Below are 19,095 nucleotides of genomic sequence, written 5' to 3'. Positions count from 1 at the left end.
TTTAATTTAATTTTAATGTTTAACACCAACTTATATAAAAATTTTAAACTTTTATTATTTGTTTCAGTTTTCAATTTATTAATAATTGTAATAATAATAATAATAATTTTATAAATTTATTTAAAATAATAAAAATCATTTAAACATACATATATAAAGATTTGTTAAAGGAGGAGCGTTTTCTTTTCATTACTGATTTTTCAAATTTTCTTATTTTTTCCGTTAAATTTTCCATAATGAAATTTTGTTTTATTTCTTTTAATTATCAGTATTATTATAAATTAATAATATTAATATGTGTGTGTGTTTTATTTTCGTGTTTTTATTATTTTCTTTTCTCAGTGTTAATTTAAAATTATTTAATTAAGTGAATTTCATTTACTTAATTTACTAATTACTCTAATAAGCGCTCCATTCTCCTCTTTAAGGCGTAAATTTTCCGCTTTGTAAGCATCCAATTGCTAAATTTAAAGAAATAAGAAATAAATATGGAAATTAATACAATTAATGTTAAAAAATATTTATTTATTGATTAAAAATTAACTCAATACATTCCAAAAAAATTTTAATGTTATTTGTTTATTTTATAAAAGCAGCTTCTTTTTTTTAGCAAAGAGTTTTGCAAGAATATTTAATATTGAGCAATCTAAGCAATGATGGTTGTTATACATGATGAAGTTCTGAAACAGATTAGCTGACATTTTGATTAAATTTTTTTTAAATTGGAACAATATTCGTTTCGAAAGACAACATATGCGAATTTCAATTTATTTTCTATACAAATTCGTCAACTTTCAAAACGATGCAGCTAAAACCGGGTAATAACTTGCGATTTATTTATTATCTATTATACAACTGGTATTTTGACATCACCGTGTCGCCCTATCGGCCATAATATGTGTTCCCATGAAATATCCATTTCCCTCGAAGGGAAAATTGCAATCGTGATATTCCCATGAACTTTTCATTCACAATAGTTGAATTTGTTCGTAACAGCTGTTTATTGTTTACAAAATTCCATCTAAAAATTCACAACATGGGTAATTTTTTTCACGTGAACAAAGTTGAAGAACGAAAAATGGGAAAAGGTAACAAAATTCATGAGATAGGGATGATTGTTGCAAAGTTTATTTCAAAAATTTTTCCATTTTCTAATAGGAAAAACTAACTTATTTAAATTTAACTTATTTTATGTGGAAAGGAGGGAAAGGGAATTCCCAACGGAATATATTTTAATATACCCAAGCATGTTTTGAATATGCCATCATGGAAGTCTTTCATTAGCCTCGGACCAAATGTGGTCGGAATGAGCAAAAATCCTGAAATTAAGATTTTTGAGATTTTTTAAATATTTTTTTTTTTGCGAATCATATGCCACTGTGGACCGCATTGTTCCTATGCCCGACGTCTGAAGTATATTTTCTATCACAGAATATGAGTTATTCGAGAAGGTCCTTAGGAAACAGAATACATAGAATAAAAATCCCGGATAATATCATCCGTACCCAGAAATTAAACATAAAAAACACGGCTTCCTTATCTATTATTACTTAATATTTTTGTATATAGTTTATATTTCTCCCAAATCTGTCATCAAAATGTCAGCCATCTTTGTTAAGAACTTTATGTATTTGATCACAAGAAATCTCGTATATAAAATAATCCATATATTGTAATAATTATGTATTTAAATACATACAAATACAAACATATTTTTCATAGATTAACACTATTTAAAACATCAATATTATTTAAAACAAACGTAACAAATATAAAAAGAGAAATTAAAATCAAAACAATCTGTGTTTATCATTATTTTCATCGTGTCACATCACATTCAAAGAAATATTTTATAAAATACATCATCAGTATCAGTTGAAGTAATTAATTTTAAAAAGTAAAAATCATGCTAAAATTTCATGCAAACAAAAAATTTATATAAATTAATAAACAATAAACATTTTTCTTTTTAAATTATAAATTTTGAAAATTGTTATTTTGTATATCTAAATACTCTGAAAAAGGAAATTGATTTATGAAAAGACAACGAAATGTAGACAAAATGTTCGATTAAATGCCTCATGATTAGCAATGGATATATGTATAATGGCCGATGTGTGTAAGAATGTATTTAAAATGATTTCAAATGTGCGAGCAAATATTGCAAATTAATGTACAATGAAACCTACAGATTTGAAATTGGAAATAATGTTCAAAATTTACAAGTTTTATACGATCAACTTATAAATACTGCAAGCCTTTGTTTAATATTCAACGAAGCAATAACGTAGAGTTTTATTTGACCCGAAGCTAACTTTTTTAAATACTTTCGGAATTAATTATATTTTCGTTATGCTACCTTTACACTATCCCAGTTGAATGGTACAAAATCAGTTTGAAAATCAATATACCCTCCACCAAAAAAGATGGGGGTTATATTGATTTTGTTAATCCGTATGTAATATATCGAAATATTTTTCGCATTCATATAAAAAAGGCGTAACTAATTTTTTTTTTCAAAAATATCAATGAAAAAGGGTTATATTAAATAACTTCATTAAAATAAAACTAGTAAGAGAGCTATATTCGGCTGTGCCGAATCTTATATAACCTTCTCCAAATTATACTTCAAAATAAAAATTTTTAATATTTTTAGATAAATAAAATTTATTTTTTTTCCAAAGTAGCTTTTTAATTTTTTGGGAAAAATTTTTTTTGAATTGTTTTTTTTAAAATTTAAATTTTTTTTTTATATTTAGCGAAAAAAACTTTTGGTGAAAAAAAAATTCGGGTTAAAAAATATTTTTCCGATTTTGATCCATTGTAGGTCCAACTAACTATGGTCTATATATACGTCATTGCAAAGGTCTTTGAAATATCTATCATTAGATATCCATATTCACCCCTATCGCAAATCAATATTTCACATGAAATATTTTCCCTTTTCCTTTTTTCGTTCATCAACTTTGTTTAGGTAAAAAAATTCCCCTTGTTTTGAAATTTTTAGATGGAATTTTGTAAACAATAAACAGCTGTTACGAACAAAATTAATTATTGTGAATGAAAAGTTCATGGGTATTTCACGATAGCAATTTTCCCTTCGAGGGAAATGGATATTTCATGGGAACAAAATTTCACATGTTATTGCAGATAGGGGTGATTGTCTATATTAATGACTTAGTAATCCAGATATAGGTCAAAAATCGAGGTTGTCCTGGTTTTTTCCTTATATCTCAGCCATTTGTGGATCGGAAGAATTCCGGAGATATTGATGTATGAATCGTGTATGTAAGTTATTTGGGAGTTTCGGAAAGTTTATGACAAACTTATATATACCCTTCTTACGAAGGTGAAGGGTATACAAAAAAAAAATTAAATGTGATGTCTCAACTTATTAAAAATAGCATTAAAACTTTTTTTGTGTCTAAAATTTTATATATTTTATTAAGTTTTTTCCTTCTCCTGTAAAGTAACAAAAAATCGAGTTACGCCTTTTTTATATTAAGCCATCGATATATTCTGGGTCCTCATAAGATTCTAAGACGATCTAGCTATGTCCGTCCGTCTGTCCGTCCATCCATCCGCCTGTTGAAAACACAATGGTGCCGAAACGAAAAGAGCCTAGCTCTTTTCGTTTGAAAATGTGCAATATCGGCTCAAGATTTCACCTAGTCCCCATACAAATGTCCCTCCAGAATACTGTTTGTACAGATATAAATATGTTGACTATGAGGCAATTCTTATAAAATTGTGCACAACTTAGTTCTAAGTACTCCGAAATTAAACTGTAAAGTATGGCAAAAATCAGGCAACATTTGTCCCTAGTCCCCATACAAGGTCCATCTCAGAAAATGACTTGAACATTCATAATTAATATCATGATGAAATTGGACATAAACAAGTTTTATATGAACCTAAATCTTTCTACCAACTTTTGTGAGGATCGGTCGAATGAATTATTTTCAAGTATATTATATACATTCACTATTCTATCAATATAAATATGAAGAGATTTTTCCAATAATATCAAAATTTTTAATAGTGTTTTTTTCAGATCGTATTTTAAAAACAACCTAAATTAAAGCCACTCTCCTGAGTTCAACAAACTTTAATTTGTTTAAATTGGTTAAATATTGACAAACCGGTTTTGTAATACACTCAGCTAGAGCAACTGCACTAGGTCAGGTCATTTGCCAAGTTATTTTTGAGTGTAGCACAGTTAAATTGATCCTAAAACCCATATAACCCCTATATCTATGTTCCTGAAATTTTAATATTTTCTTTAGAGAAAATAATAACAAATTTTCTCTTTCGAAACTATCTACGAATGTTTTTGAAACATAGTCGAAATTCTTAAGTTTTTTTAATTAAACAGTAGAATTTATACGAGTTTGACAAACCGATCAAATGTTAAAAAATTCACTGGAATTCCGGGGAATGGAAAAAATCCGGGAAATTAGGAACCCTACCTATATCAGAAAAATATTTTATTGTCACATATTGAAGCTGGCTATACAAGATTCAGCACAGCCGAAAATGACACTCTTACTTGTTAATATTAAATACTTACTGTCCAAAATATATCTTCATATCTGGAGAATTGCAAGATTATTAAATATACATATATGTAGAATAATATATCCAAGTTACAAAAATCCTTATCCTACAGAAGGATTGACTTGATTAAAAAAAAAACAGGTATAGCAGCACAACTATTTCTGTATATGATTAATATCGACACTGCCGATATCCGAACACCAATGAAATGGAAAGAAGTTCAAGTAGCATTCTCAACAAAAAAGACAGTGGTTTCCCTTATCAAACGCAACACCTAGAGCCATTAATTAATCTTCAACTAGGATTAAAATTTTTCGAGTCCAAACTTAAAGGATGAAGAGCTTAAGTTTGGAATCGAAAATTTTCGAGCTCTCAATTTCAATCTATATCAGGGAAAGGCAAATGATGGGCGCCGCGTTTTTAATTTACTCTTCTCTTAGGACACTGCTACACGTTCAATATATATTGTGATATTTGGATCGCGATCCATTGCAATGGATCACCTATTAGGTTATTCTGCGATTTGGATCGCGATCCATCAATACTGCATGTTCAATAAATATGGCGATACTGGATCGCGGTCAATATATATTTTGAACGTGTAGCACACGCACTGTAGAGAAATATACAACTTTAATCAGTCTAGCTTGCACATTCAAACAAGCAGGTTGTGTATCTCACATTTCAGCGTTGCTAGAGCAAAAAAAATGTTTCGCAACTACTTAAGATGTATGATGAAAACTTTCTCAAATGTTTGTCGGTCACATGATAATTTAGAGATATGATACATGTCATTGAAAAGTAATTTTCATTCTTAAAAAAAAATTGATATCGGATGAACCGAGAATTTATCGAATCATCATATAAAACAGTGGTCGGCACTTATAGCCCTCAGTGGCAGAACATTATCGTTTATTTACCTGTAATCACCACGAATGCCAACAATGTTCATAAAACTTATCTAATAAATAGCTGATCGGATTACAACAGATGAAGAAAGTGCATCATAACAGATTATTATAATCCATATTCTCTTTATGCCGACCACTGCTATAGAAGTTGAGTAATTTCTTGTATACGAGTTGACCAATCAAGTAGGTCATAAAAAACCTTTGTCCGACTAATCATCTATTTATACCCAACACCACCATAGTGGGGACTCAGAATCACTTTCTGAGTCGAATTAACGATTCGTCAAGAAAAATTTTATATTCGAATTAGTGTAAAATTCGAACGAATTAAGATATCTTAATAAAATTCGGAATTTATATAGATCAAAAGCGGTTTAATCAATGGGTTGATAACTTTTGTCATTGTCTGGACTTAATTATCAACATTTCTAAATGTTACAAATATTTAGTATTTTCATAGTCTGCTCTGTCATTATTTACCATGTGATAACTTATTAACTTTTAGTGTAATTAAACAATCAAAAAACATTACTTAAACATTTTAACAAAATATATACAAGCCCAAACAAATTTTGTTTCTATTGTCCCTATAAAAAGTTACTAATATTTTTCTAGAGTTAAAAATGCGGGAACATATGGATTCCGAGCCAAAAGAACTGCTCATCTTTTGAGGCCAAGAACTAATCAAGCCAATTTCGGATTCTCTGTTCTGAAGTGAAGCCTATCCCAGAGGGAGCGTTCTACATTGATCGAAATAAATAGTAGTATGACGGAGCACAGTCTGGACTATAAAGGCTTCACATACGATTTCTACACTTCGGGTTATTGTAATGGATCCATCATTCGTCGCAAGTAATGATTCGGTGCAAAAATGATTTCCTTTTATCATATTTCAAGGTCCCTCGGCTTTAATTCGTATGGTACTCAATTTCCCTGCTTTTGGAAGAATCCTACTGCTAGCAAACGTTTTGAATCCATATGTTCCCGCATTTTTAAGTCATACTCTAGATAAATATTCCCTATTTTAGATGTTCCTGGGGGGTTACTCTCTATTGCGATGCGAAAGAAAAATGGTACAATTTGTACCCTTTATTGCGTTTTCGCATCACACAAAAAATTAGTTTAAAAATGTTTTTATTTACAAGTTTTGACATTTCATTTTGTCATTCTTCGCTATTGTTTATTTTGTGGTGCCAGTATTGCTTCTTTTTGCGAAATCGTTTGCGTAGACGATACAAAGTACAAAATTGTATTCTTAACGCATTTACCTTTCGCATCGAAATTGCTTTCGCATCGCAATAGAGAGTAACCACCCTGATTTGGATGTTTGTAACTTTTTATACACGCAGATAAAAACTATAGTTGTCCATGGTTACTGTAACCATTTAAATAGTGTTTTAAGTTTTTTAACAATATTATAGTCACAGTAACTATTTACATGGTTGTGGTAACCATAATATGGTCACATGATTGTGTCAACCATATATATGGTTACAGTAAACAAGTATATGTTTGTGACAACCATTTATATGATGAAGGACTTATCATAATATGTTGTTCTCAGATTATGAGCCAAGAGCAACATAATATGATAAGTCCTTCATCATATGAATGGTTGTCACAAACATATACTTGTTTACTGTAACCATATATATGGTTGACACAATCATGCGAATTGCAAATTAACCATATTATGGTTACCACAACCATGTAAAAAGTTACTGTGACTATAATATTGTTAAAAAACTTAAAACACTATTTAAATGGTTACAGTAACCATGGACAACTATAGTTTTTGTCTGCATGTAGGGACAGAAAACTGTATAGAACTTTTTTCGATTTTATTTAAGATTGTTCTCATGAACAATCGTTCATGAGTTACCGAATTATTTCCAAAATAAAAAGAATCTAAGCCACTGAGTGACGTCGACAAGTATAACAAGTAAGAGAGCTATATTCGGCTGTGCCGAATATTATATAACCTTCACCAAATTATACTTCAAAATAGAAATTTTAAATATTTTTAGATAAATAAAATTTTTTTTCCAAAGTTGTTTTTTTAATTTTTTGGAAAAAAATTTTTTTGAATTGTCATTTTAAATTTTTAAAAAAAATTCGGGTTAAAAATATTTTTTCCGATTTTGATCCATTGTAGGTCCAACTTACTATGGTCTTATATACGTCGTTGCAAAGGTCTTTGAAATATCTATCATTAGATATCCATATTGTCTATATTAATGACTTAGTAATCCAGATATAGGTCAAAAGTCGAGGTTGTCCTGGTTTTTTCCTCATATCTCAGCCATTTGTTGACCGATTTTACTGATTTTAAATAGGAAACTTATCGAAAGCATGTCTGACAGAATTATTGAAGATTTGGGGTCCCGTATATATCTGGAGTCTTCAGCATATTGATTTCAACAGACAGACAGAGGGACATGGCTTAATCGAATCCGCTATTTATAGATAACGATCAAATTTTAGACTACAGAATTTCCATATGTACTTAGAAATCTAGAAAAGATCTTAACCGGTTTCTGGTTATCAATATGTGTTCATGTAATTCCGAATTGATAGAGCTTAATATCTAGTAAAAAATCATTCATTATAAGTATAAAATGCAATGGGAAACTTAGAGGTTTTGCCATCAATATTCCATTCAAAGCATACAAATGCAAGGGATCTCTTTAACAAAATAATTTAAAAAAATTGTAAAAAAAGTGGTTGCTAATCAATTAAATTACCATAGTTGAACGTGAGTTAGTGAGCACGGCTCAGTTGGATTTTCTTAAACTAATAGTTTTGTAATATTTTAGATTCTAGGTTTCAAATTTTCTTCTGATTTTTGTGACTGGTGTTAAGAGTAAGTCAATTGTGTTACTTATGTATGAGTGTTGTAGCAAATGTGAGGGAATTCAAACCATAAATAAATTTTCTCCACGGTCTCTAGTGCAGCTATTTCCTAATTCTATGTGTTTTATTTTATTATATTATTTTATTAAAAAATTTAGAAAATTTATTTTTTGTTTACATTATAAACCAATTTTAACAATTTAAATTTACACAAAAAGAATATATTTAAAAAGTTAAAAATAAGCAACTCATTCCAAAAATTCAAATTTGTTATTGTAAATTAATTGAAAGAACAAAAAACTAAAAGTTATAAAGTAATTTATCCAGTAAAAATAGAAATATCAAATAAGAAAAACAACAAACCATCAAAAAAAATAAATAATTAACATTTATTTAAACAAATTTTTAATTTATATAAATATAAATTTGTAGTTTTCTTAACAATTAAAAGTTAAAAAGAAAAACAGGATTTTAAATTTATGATTTTTTTTTGTAATACTAACACAACAAATAGGGGCGTTAAAAGCCAAGATAAGGGAGAAAATTAAAAATGTAAGAAAACAAAAAGTTTAGGAAAGTTCCAATTATGTATATAGAGACAGAAGAGACAACAACACAATTCTTTAATTTATTAATTTAAAAATAGATTTGTTTTGTACAAAAAACGTAGAAAGAATCATTCATACTCATCGTCATCATCTTCGCAATACAATCGATCGATCATCACATCATTACGTCATAACAGCCAGAGCTACGCAGGCGTGTAGCGGTCGTTAAAAGTGGTAGTAGAGTTCAAGTCGATTTATAAATATTCCAGAGTTTAGATGGAATTATTAGAATTTTAATTCTCTCTCTATCTCGCTCTCAGGGTATTGTAGAGTATGGAGATGTTTTTATAAATTTGTTAGGACCACCCACGCACTCGTTAGTTGTCACCAAGAGAATGAAGCCGTTTTGTTTAGAGTGTTCAGTTTAGTTTGATTTGGTTTGGTTTGATTTGCATGTTTCGTTGAATATTTGTATTATTATGTTGATTAGATTTTAAAAGTTTGATGGTGGGTAGGGATGTCTTATATTTGATATATTTGTTTAGTTAAATATGTAAAGATTTATATGATTTATGAGCAAACAAAAAATTACTAATTTATTTTAATTTTTTATATTTAAGATACTTTGATATTTTTTTTTTGTATTGATAGTTATTTTTTCAAAAATTTTGATATTTTTATTTGATTTATGAAATATTTGAACTAAATTTTTATTGATATTTTATATTTTTTTATTTACACAGTGTTGCATTTATTATATATTTTATTTAATTGTAATACAATTTTGTTTTATTTAAAATAAAAACATCAAAAAGTGTTTCCTTCGTATTTCGCTTCGGAAGAAAACACTTTTCTATTACAATAAATTTACATTTTTATCAAACATTTTTAATTTTGTAAATCTTTGCCAATAATTAAATTGGAATTATATTCGAAATTAAACAAGTAGCTGTGCCGAATTTTATATACCCTTCACCAAATTATACTTTAAAATAATTTTTTTTTTTAAATATTTTTAGGTAAACAAAAATTAAAAATTTTTTTTTTGTTTTCAAAATTTTTTGCCAATTTTTTTTTAAATTTTTTGAAAAATTCGAGTTAAAAAATATTTTTCCCGATTTTTACCCATTGTAGGTCCAACTTACTATATATAGCCTTATATACATCGTTGCTATGGACTTTTAAATATCTATCATCAGATATCCATATTGTCTATATTAATGACTTAGTAATCCAGATATAGATCAATAATGGGCCAAAAATCGAGGTTGTCCCGGTTATTTTCTTATATCTCAGCCATTTGTGGGCCGATTTTGTCGATGAGGAACCGTGCCAGAAGAATTCTCGATATATTGATGTATGAATCATGTATGTAAGTTATTTCAGGGCTATGGAAAGTTGATTTCAACATACAGACGGACAGATGGAAAGCCGGACATGGCTATATCGACTTCGCTATATATAACGATCCTGAATATATATACTTTGTGGGGTCGCAAATGAAAAATGTAGAAATTACTTGCCACTTATGGTAAAGGGTATAAAAACGAAGAATTATTAATTAATACATTTTCATATCTATTTTAATCAAATTTAATTTCGAACCGGTAGGTTCACTCGAATGTAATTTTAAAAATAAAATTAAATTCGAATATTTTCGTGTTTTAAAATAATGTTAGTTTTTCTGATATTACTCATCTTTCGAATTACGTTACCAATTAATTATAATAAAAGTATTTCGTAGACATCGAATTTTATTTCGAAACTACTTTCGAATTTTTTTGTGTTTCGAATATAATTTTTCAAAATGCAAAAAAAAACATTTATTTTCAAATAATTTATAAAATTATTATAATAATATGTACTTATATGTCTTGAATTGAATTTCCAACATAGTCATTTTTACTAATTACGAATTCTTTTCGAAATTAAAACGACTCAAAACTAAAATAATAAATTTATTACATTTGTTTTCAAACTTTAAACGTATTAAGACAAATGTTTTATATAAATTTTTAAATTTTTTTTTTTTATTAAAATCTTAATTGAATTTAGTTAAAAATGTGTTATGAAATTTATAGTAAAATTTTTCGTCTTATATTTATAATTAATTGAGCTTGAGGTCAATTTTTTATTTATAAATATTTGAATTATTTATTTTCAATATTTCGCTGCTCTTTGTCAAACATTTTTCTTGAAAATGCTACACAAAGAGTAGCGAAATATTGAAAATTAAAATATTTGTAAATAAAAAAGTTTATTTGCTCAATTTAACTATAAATTAAATATTTTACGAAATTTTTATTTCGAATCAAAAAAAAATGTATGTCGAAATTTCAAAATAATGTTGAGCCTTTTAAAATCAAATGTTCGTAAAATATCGAATTTAACTTCAAAGTTGTTTTCGAATTGTTAAATGATACCAAAATGTTTAAGTATTTATGTGTTTCGAATACAATACAAATAAAAAGTCAACAATTTAATTGGAATTATTTTCGCAATTTAAACCATTACCAAATTTTATTATGCAATATTTTTAGTTTTCGAACAGAGAAATTTTTATAAAGAATTTGATTTCGAAAATGGTGGAAATTTCATTTTGAATTTTTCGAACTTTAAAACAACACTAAAGTTTTTTAATAGTTTTTATTATAACATTGATACGTTTCAAAGTGTTACAAAACTTAATTTTTATATCATCCGCCAAATTAAGTTTCGAACATAATAATTTTAGACATATTTTTTTAATAAAAGGTTTCAAAACTTTATTTCACAGTCTGTTTATTCAAAAAACACAGACAGCTGTTATTTATATGTTATTAGATTATTTTGCAAACATTTTGAAAATTCTGCCAATTTTTTTAAATCTTAATTTTTAAAGTTTTCAAATTTTGTAATTAAGCTAAACTTTATAATGGTCAATTTTCTTTGAATTTAATTTCCAATAAACAGAAATCTGTTTTTAAAATTTTATTTTCGAAAGAAAGATTCGTATCCAATTATTTTTTAAATATACCCAACAAATATGGGATTATTAATCACTTTTGTTGGTATTTAATTTTAAAAACAAGTTGTATTCGAATTGTAAAGGGCCTTGCAATATGTTGCAAGGCCCTTTGCTTGCAAAAGTTGATAGCGGGCATATTGTTGAAGCTACATCTGTCGAATTGGCCATGGACCATGGATTTTACGGTGATGCCCATTTCTGGATGATTGGATACGTCAAAAAACTAAGGTAGCTTTGATCTCTAATTGAGAATTAATTGAAATGTAACCGTTTAAATAAATTTTCAAATAAAGGTTTTCTTAGCAAAATTACATTCCTACTAATTGGTTTACATTTTATTTATAGAATTTAATAAGGGGATTTAAACTACAGCTGATTTAAGCGTTTCAATTGAGAAAAACATTAATATTATTACTTTTGTCTGAGAATTTATTTATTTTAAAATTTATTTGGCAAAATTTTAGAAAATAAATTATACATCGTTAAATAATGTCTCATTACTTTGCAGTTATTACAGAGTAATTATAAACAAACTAACTTGAGCCAAAATAAATATACTTTCAAATCATTTTAAAGAATCTTTTTTTTATTTAAAAATGAAAAATAAGATATCTTCAATCTATAATTGAAATTTGTTTAATATTTTGAAATAATTTTCAATTAATATTTTTTTTTTAAATACAATTGGAAAAATTCTATAATATTCAATTTTATTAAAATTTGCAAGCTTCAATAGAATTTAATTTCAATTTTTAAAAAATTTCGTATTTAATTTCGAAAATAAATAATCACTTCGAATAAACATTTTAAAAGAGCTTCACTTGAAACAGAAAAATAAGAAGTAATCAATATTTAATAGAAATTTATTTTTTCAAATATAATTTTGAAAAATTTTAAATTATTAATATTTTCAAACTTTAATTTAATTTTAATTTTGAAAAAAAAAATTAGTTTTTTTTTAATTTTTATATTGATTTAATATTTAAACAAAATTTTTAATTCGTAACACAAATTTTATTTTTATAAAACTAATTTCGAATTTTTTTTTTTATAAACTTTTGATAAAAATAACAAGTTTAAAAAAAATTTTGTTATAAGTTATATGAAAATAATTTTGAAAAATACATATCGTCGTTGCGACAACTAAAAGTTTGCAAACTAAAAACAAAATGATTTCAACCATCCGAAACCCTTTTGGGTTGGTTTTTTGACTTGGAGATTAAATTAAGTTTAACCGACGAATGTGGTTTTTGGGTGGTCGCCAGTTATTTTGTTTTATTTGATAGTTTAAGCGGCCAATATTTTCAAAAAATCCGATATATATTTGTGTAGGAAAAATTAAAAAAAATTATCATTCCAGTGCTTAAATCTTAAATCTTATTTAATAAGATTTAAGAGACTTGAAATATAATTTTCACTTGAATAGTTTTAATTTGATTTTTCGGAATTATTCCAATTTATTTTCTCAACATTCAGCCAGCTATAATTTTCTTCTTCCTTTTCACAAATTGCTCACTGTTTTGATAACATAATGTGATATTTCCCGTTGCTGTGTATGCCAATACTACAAATTTTAAACTACAACCGAAAAACATCAAAGTAGATTAACGTTAGTTTAGATTTATTTTTAGATAACTAATCTGATTATTAATTGGCATTTGATCTACAATTTACTAAACAAACTATTCTCTAATATGACCATTTATTCAAATATATGAAAGATATACTGAATGGTATGTGCTGAACATCCATTTCGTTTTATAAACTTTCATATTTATACTTTTGAATTAAATTGTAGTACATTTATTGCCAAAATTGTTTGTTTTTGTCACTGAAACTAGAAATGAATAACATATTGCTTTAAAAATTGTTCATGAAATCGATCAAAATTCATCGTACCCCTTTATCGATTTTCATCACACACCTTGTTAATGTGTAATTTTGGATAGCTTTCATATAAAAAATAAACTGTTGCTCTTCTAAAAAGTGGCTACGAAAACACATACATACGTCATTGGCTAACGACAATATATTTTTCTTATAGAACGAACATTTCATTTAATTCCAATTTAGTTTCAAAATTATTAATAAATTAAATCATTAAATAGAAACATTTCTTTATAACATTAATCTAAATTAATGCTGTAAGAAAATATTCAAATAACACAACACTGTGTAAATTTTAATTCCTATATAGAAAAAAAATCGGATTATTAATTTAACAAATTTTATAAAAACCCAATAACGATTTCTCTAACAAATATTTTACTAGCAATTTTGTTTAATTTAACAAAATACACCTAATTATATAAAATACCAATTGAAAACAACCAATTACAGCTAGAGAACAACTTGTTCAAAAAAAAATATCATAAATACTTTGCTTATTTCTAAAATTAAAGAAAAAAAAAACAAAAAATCCAATATAAAGAAAAACCAAGTAAACGTTTTAAGAAGAAGAATATATATATTTTTGACTAAAATTAATTTTAACTACTTGTTGGAGTGAAGGGTCTATGTAAAAAGTGTAAATTGTATTTATAGTATAAGTATGTTTTAATTTTGTTCTTTTTTTCTCAAACATTTGTTTATATTTAATAAAGTTTATATTTTTCCTAGAACTATTATGTTATATAGAGTATATAGTATTTAATTTTGTTTGTTTATTTGTTTATTTTCTTTTAATATCTCTTATTGTTTTGATTTCGATAATTGACTCTGAGCTGACGAGGTCAACTTAGAGACAACACGCGTAAGAGCACGATTTTCAGCACGTAAACGTTCATTCTCATTCTTTAGCTTCTGCAGTAGCTATAATTACAGGAAAAAAACATGTGGTAGAAACGTAGAGAGAGAAAATATATAAATAAAAGAAGAGAATGTAATGAATGTTGAAAAACATAAACACAATTTGATCAAATGGTAAGAAACAAAACGAAAATAATAAATTGATTTTGGTTAATAATTTGATTATTAAAATGAAAACGAAAAAATGGAAAACGAAATTTGTTGATTGGAGGTTTTTGAACAAGATTAATGAGAAAACGATTAAAATTAAAATGGGATGTAAGAACTTAAATAGAAACAATATTAAAGGCCAAACAAAATCTTGGCATACTTTTAGATGTTTTTTTTATTATTATTATTTGGCAAAACGGAAATGAACAAAAATTTCCATTTAACACCCCAAAGTATGCTACAAAAATACAAGATTTATGGAAAAAAAATTAAACGTGCTGCTAAAAAAGATATAAAAATTTGGGAAAACACAAAAATGTGTTTTATAATTGTTGTTAAACATTTATTAATAAAATAATAAATGGTACAAAAGGTAAACAATTTGCCGTATGTTGTATGTGGTACGTGGCTTTAAGGAGACGTAAATATGTAGTTTTTATTCAAACAAAAGTTACAATATGATTGAAATAATGTTTATATGAATTAATGAAAATGATATGACACATGACATCGATATGAATAGTTGATTGATAGTAAATTATGTAAACTCAAACAAAACAACAATTAGATGTTTATAAATATATTTTGTATATGACATGAAACGATGAAATGGTTAATGAAGATGACGCAAACAAAAAAATAACTCAGAACTAAAAAATAATTAAAACAATAAACACACATAAAGGCAGGGGAAATGGTGTAAAATGTTTGTTAGGGAAAAAGTCTGCTAAAGAAATTCCCGGTTTTAAAGAAATTTGTATAGTAATGTTCTAAATTTAATTTTCAAGACATTCGCCATATTATTTTTCATAGAACTCGATGAAATTATACAAAATATTGAATGGAACCAAAATTTTTGAGACATTAGAACATGTGACCTTGTGACTGCTTTAAAGGCTCCTAATAAATTTGTTCTTTATAAACATTTATTTAATATATTGTTAAATGTAGTAACATACTATAAATTTTATTCTTTATTAAAAGCCAATTTATATTATCACATTTTGCTTCAAACTTTTGGAAAACAACAAAAATTTAATTGTTGAATGGATTTTTTGAAAACTTTCAAAAAAGCCATCCCTATATTTTGGTGTTTCTTTATATTAAAGTTGTAAAAACACACTTTTAAATGGAAATTGTCCCCGAAATTAAAATGGATCATATAAAGCGTCCTTAACTTACACCGAGAATTTCTCAGACCTTTATACGAAATGATTTATTGCATGTTTTGTATTTGTGTAATTGTGTTAATTGGTTGTATGATGCTTTCTTTTTTTTTATTGCAAAACAAAATACTGTGTTTTTATTATTATTTAAAAAAAAAAAACTCAACAAAATTTTATTGATTTAAAAAAATGTTTTCATATATTGGTGTTTTGTTAAGCCAAAAATTAATTTTAAAAAAATAATTGAAAATTATTTAAAGCCTTAACATTTAGAACTGCATTGCTTTACAACAGAGTGCTTTTAATTATAGGCTTACATTAATTTAATGTAATGTTTAATAAAAAAGCAAATTAAAGACAACAAATTATTAAATTAATAATACAAGAAACCTATTGTAAAACCAAAAGTTCGAAAGAATTAATCCTTAATTAAATTTTATATCTTACGAATTAATTCATAGGCTTAATTCCTTATTAATTTCTTTAAAAACTCATTATTTATAGAATAAATTCCATTAATTCAATTCCATTACAAAACAAAACCTATTAAATGAAGCAACAATGGGTTCATTCAAAAATTAAAATTTAATAATTCAATGGATGAAAGCAATGCAAATAAAAGCCTTTGAATGAAGCTAAACAAATTGTTTTGTTGGGAATACTTTTATGGAATGAATTGCTGACATTTTTTAATTCTGAATTAAAATTTTAGCGAATTAAACTTAAATTGAATTAATTATTTAGAAGATCTGTTTTCAAAATGTCCCTATAATTTCAAACAACTTATGTGGCCTCGCTTAAAGTCCAAGTTTTTCAATTAAACTGTAAGGTCAGGCGCGGATCCAGGTCAACCATTTGTGGTGATAAAAAATCAAAAATTTGTTCTACATTTTTCTTCTTTTTTATATGAAAACTTTTCGTGGCTTTATAAGGTACAACATTTTAATTGAAACGTTTGAATAAGTATTTAAGAAAAATCTGACTATTTTGGTCAATATGGACTACAATACGCATCGTTTGAGTGTTATTCCTACAACAGTTTTCCAAGAAAGCCATTCCTCGACACTCTATATTTAAATTTTTTTTGGAGGAAATTTTTCTAATTTATTGCCTTTCATTTCTCTGTCAGTCTTGCCTTTTTTCGGTTTAGAAAATTCTTCCTGGAAGTTGTCCGGAGTTATGATTTTCATGCCTTACATGTTTGCAGTCGAAAACTTAAAAACAATTTTCAACAAATACTTTTCAGAATCTAAGGATTTTGGTATAAATTGTCATCGGTTTGTTTTTTCGCTATTAAATACCATGATTCGCAATCAGATTTAGTCGTTAGATCTGTCAAAAGTTGTGAGTGTGTTGCAAATTTTTGGCCGAGCGATATTCAAGTTTTTCTGGAGCGAATTTCCAATTGTCGTGGGAGCGGATAAGCTGTGTCGTAGAATCTGTTGTAAAGTTGTCAATACATCTTCCAAAAAAAGGCTAGTTGTGTTTCAGGCTGAGGCTGAATTTACGATATGGGAGGTATGGAATGTTCTACTTTCATTTTTCGATAGTCACTTGAGGCACTTATGTCACTTAAATATTATAACTCCTCTTTTAACTTAGTCAGACAGCCACAATACTGCTTGGGACAATTAAAAGCGAAATCTTCAGAAGACTGATAAGATGGTGGAAAATAGAAACAATCTATGTAAAACTCACTATACATCTAGGAACCGGATAGATATTTGGAAGCTAAATGACGGTATTAAAGGGTCATTGGAAGATCCGTAAGCAAGCAAGGAGACTTGAGCTTCCTGGGACAATAAGCATGAGAAAACAAGGCATTGAAAAGATATCATTTATCAAAGATTTTTGTTTTCAAACAACTTTAAATTGAATTAAAATTTAAGAAATCTTTGACAATTATTTGAAAACAAAGTAAAGCTGCAGTCAAACTTGGGCTTGGACAACCATTGGTTATCAAGCAATCGATCTTTTCCGTATTAAAATCATATAGTGAGCATTTTTGATAATTCCATTCAGGTTTCTAATAAAAGATTTGATAATATGAGTTTAAATCTCGAGGACTCTGACAAATTTTTAGCCGGAGGTGCGTATTAGTTTAAGATTAATTCCATCAATAATTGGAAGTATTGACCTAGCCAAAAAAAAAACTACAATATTTGGACAAAATTGCTGACATTTGTCTTGAAAATTAATCATTTTTTTATTGGTATTAGGATTACAGAAAAGGATTAAAGCTAACCTGTTCTGTCACTGGAACAAATTTGTTCTTAATCAACATTGGAAGTTTTGTTATTGCAATAAAACCATAATATTAGGAATGTTATGGTTTTATTGCAATAACAAAAGGGAATCACATGAAATATGTTCCCTTTTCCCATTTTTCGTTCATCAACTTTGTACACGTGAAAAAATTTCCTATATTGTGAAATATTTAAATGGAATATTGTAAACAATAAACAGCTGTTACGAACAAAAGCAACTATTGTGAATGAAAAATTCATGGGATTATCACGATAACATTTTCCCTTCGAGGGAAAAGAATATTTCATGGGAATATAAATTTCACATGTTTTTGCCAATAGGGGTGGACTCGAATGGATAGGGATGGACTTCTTATGCGGGTTTCTGTTATATAAATGCAAGCAGCGAATTAGTAAATTTTACTATGAGCTCGCTGAGACAAGATGGGGGTGGGTGTGAACCCAACTGTATGATTACCATAATGATATGACCCCGACTAAACCGAGGCCGGGCAACATATCTTCTTGTACTGACATGCTCACAATTAAGTAATGCAGTGGCGGTGATAACCGGTCACTGCAAATTTGGCAACCATGCGAGATAACTTGACCTGCCCTATAACGACTTCTGTAGAAGCTGTCAGAATGAAGGAGGATGTTCTTTGTCACTGCCCGGCATTAGGAGATCTCCGCATCAGGTTTCTAATTTCTTTCATAATTTCTGTCTATAGATTTAACATTAACTTTTAAAAAGAGTGTCAGCATAGAATTCTAATCAAAATCTTCTAATCTAATTAATAATGGTGGTCCTCAATCTGTCAAAATTTTCTAAAATACTTTCGGGTTTTA

The 19,095-nt window shown here is 27.2% G+C and overlaps 1 protein-coding gene across 18 annotated transcripts in view; it reads right to left on the bottom strand.

Annotated features, from left to right (window-relative positions):
• Positions 1-328: 328 nt before the first annotated feature.
• The window catches only part of Mbs (Myosin binding subunit), a 155,825-nt gene continuing 137,058 nt past the window's right edge, over positions 329-19,095 (bottom strand). For 11 of the 18 annotated variants that reach the window (XM_065504458.1, XM_065504462.1, XM_065504468.1 and 8 more), the window contains one exon: positions 14,525-14,687. In XM_065504458.1, coding sequence (XP_065360530.1) covers positions 14,568-14,687 — 120 coding nt within the window. In that variant the 3' untranslated portion in view covers positions 14,525-14,567. Of the gene's footprint in view, positions 462-14,524; positions 14,688-19,095 lie in introns of those variants that run through there. The other 7 variants (XM_065504461.1, XM_065504463.1, XM_065504475.1 and 4 more) reach the window with 1 other exon arrangement.

This window comes from Calliphora vicina, chromosome 3, assembly GCF_958450345.1.
Source record: "Calliphora vicina chromosome 3, idCalVici1.1, whole genome shotgun sequence".
Classification (NCBI taxonomy): Eukaryota; Metazoa; Arthropoda; class Insecta; order Diptera; family Calliphoridae; genus Calliphora; species Calliphora vicina.
This window is presented reverse-complemented; position numbering and strand designations above follow the sequence as displayed.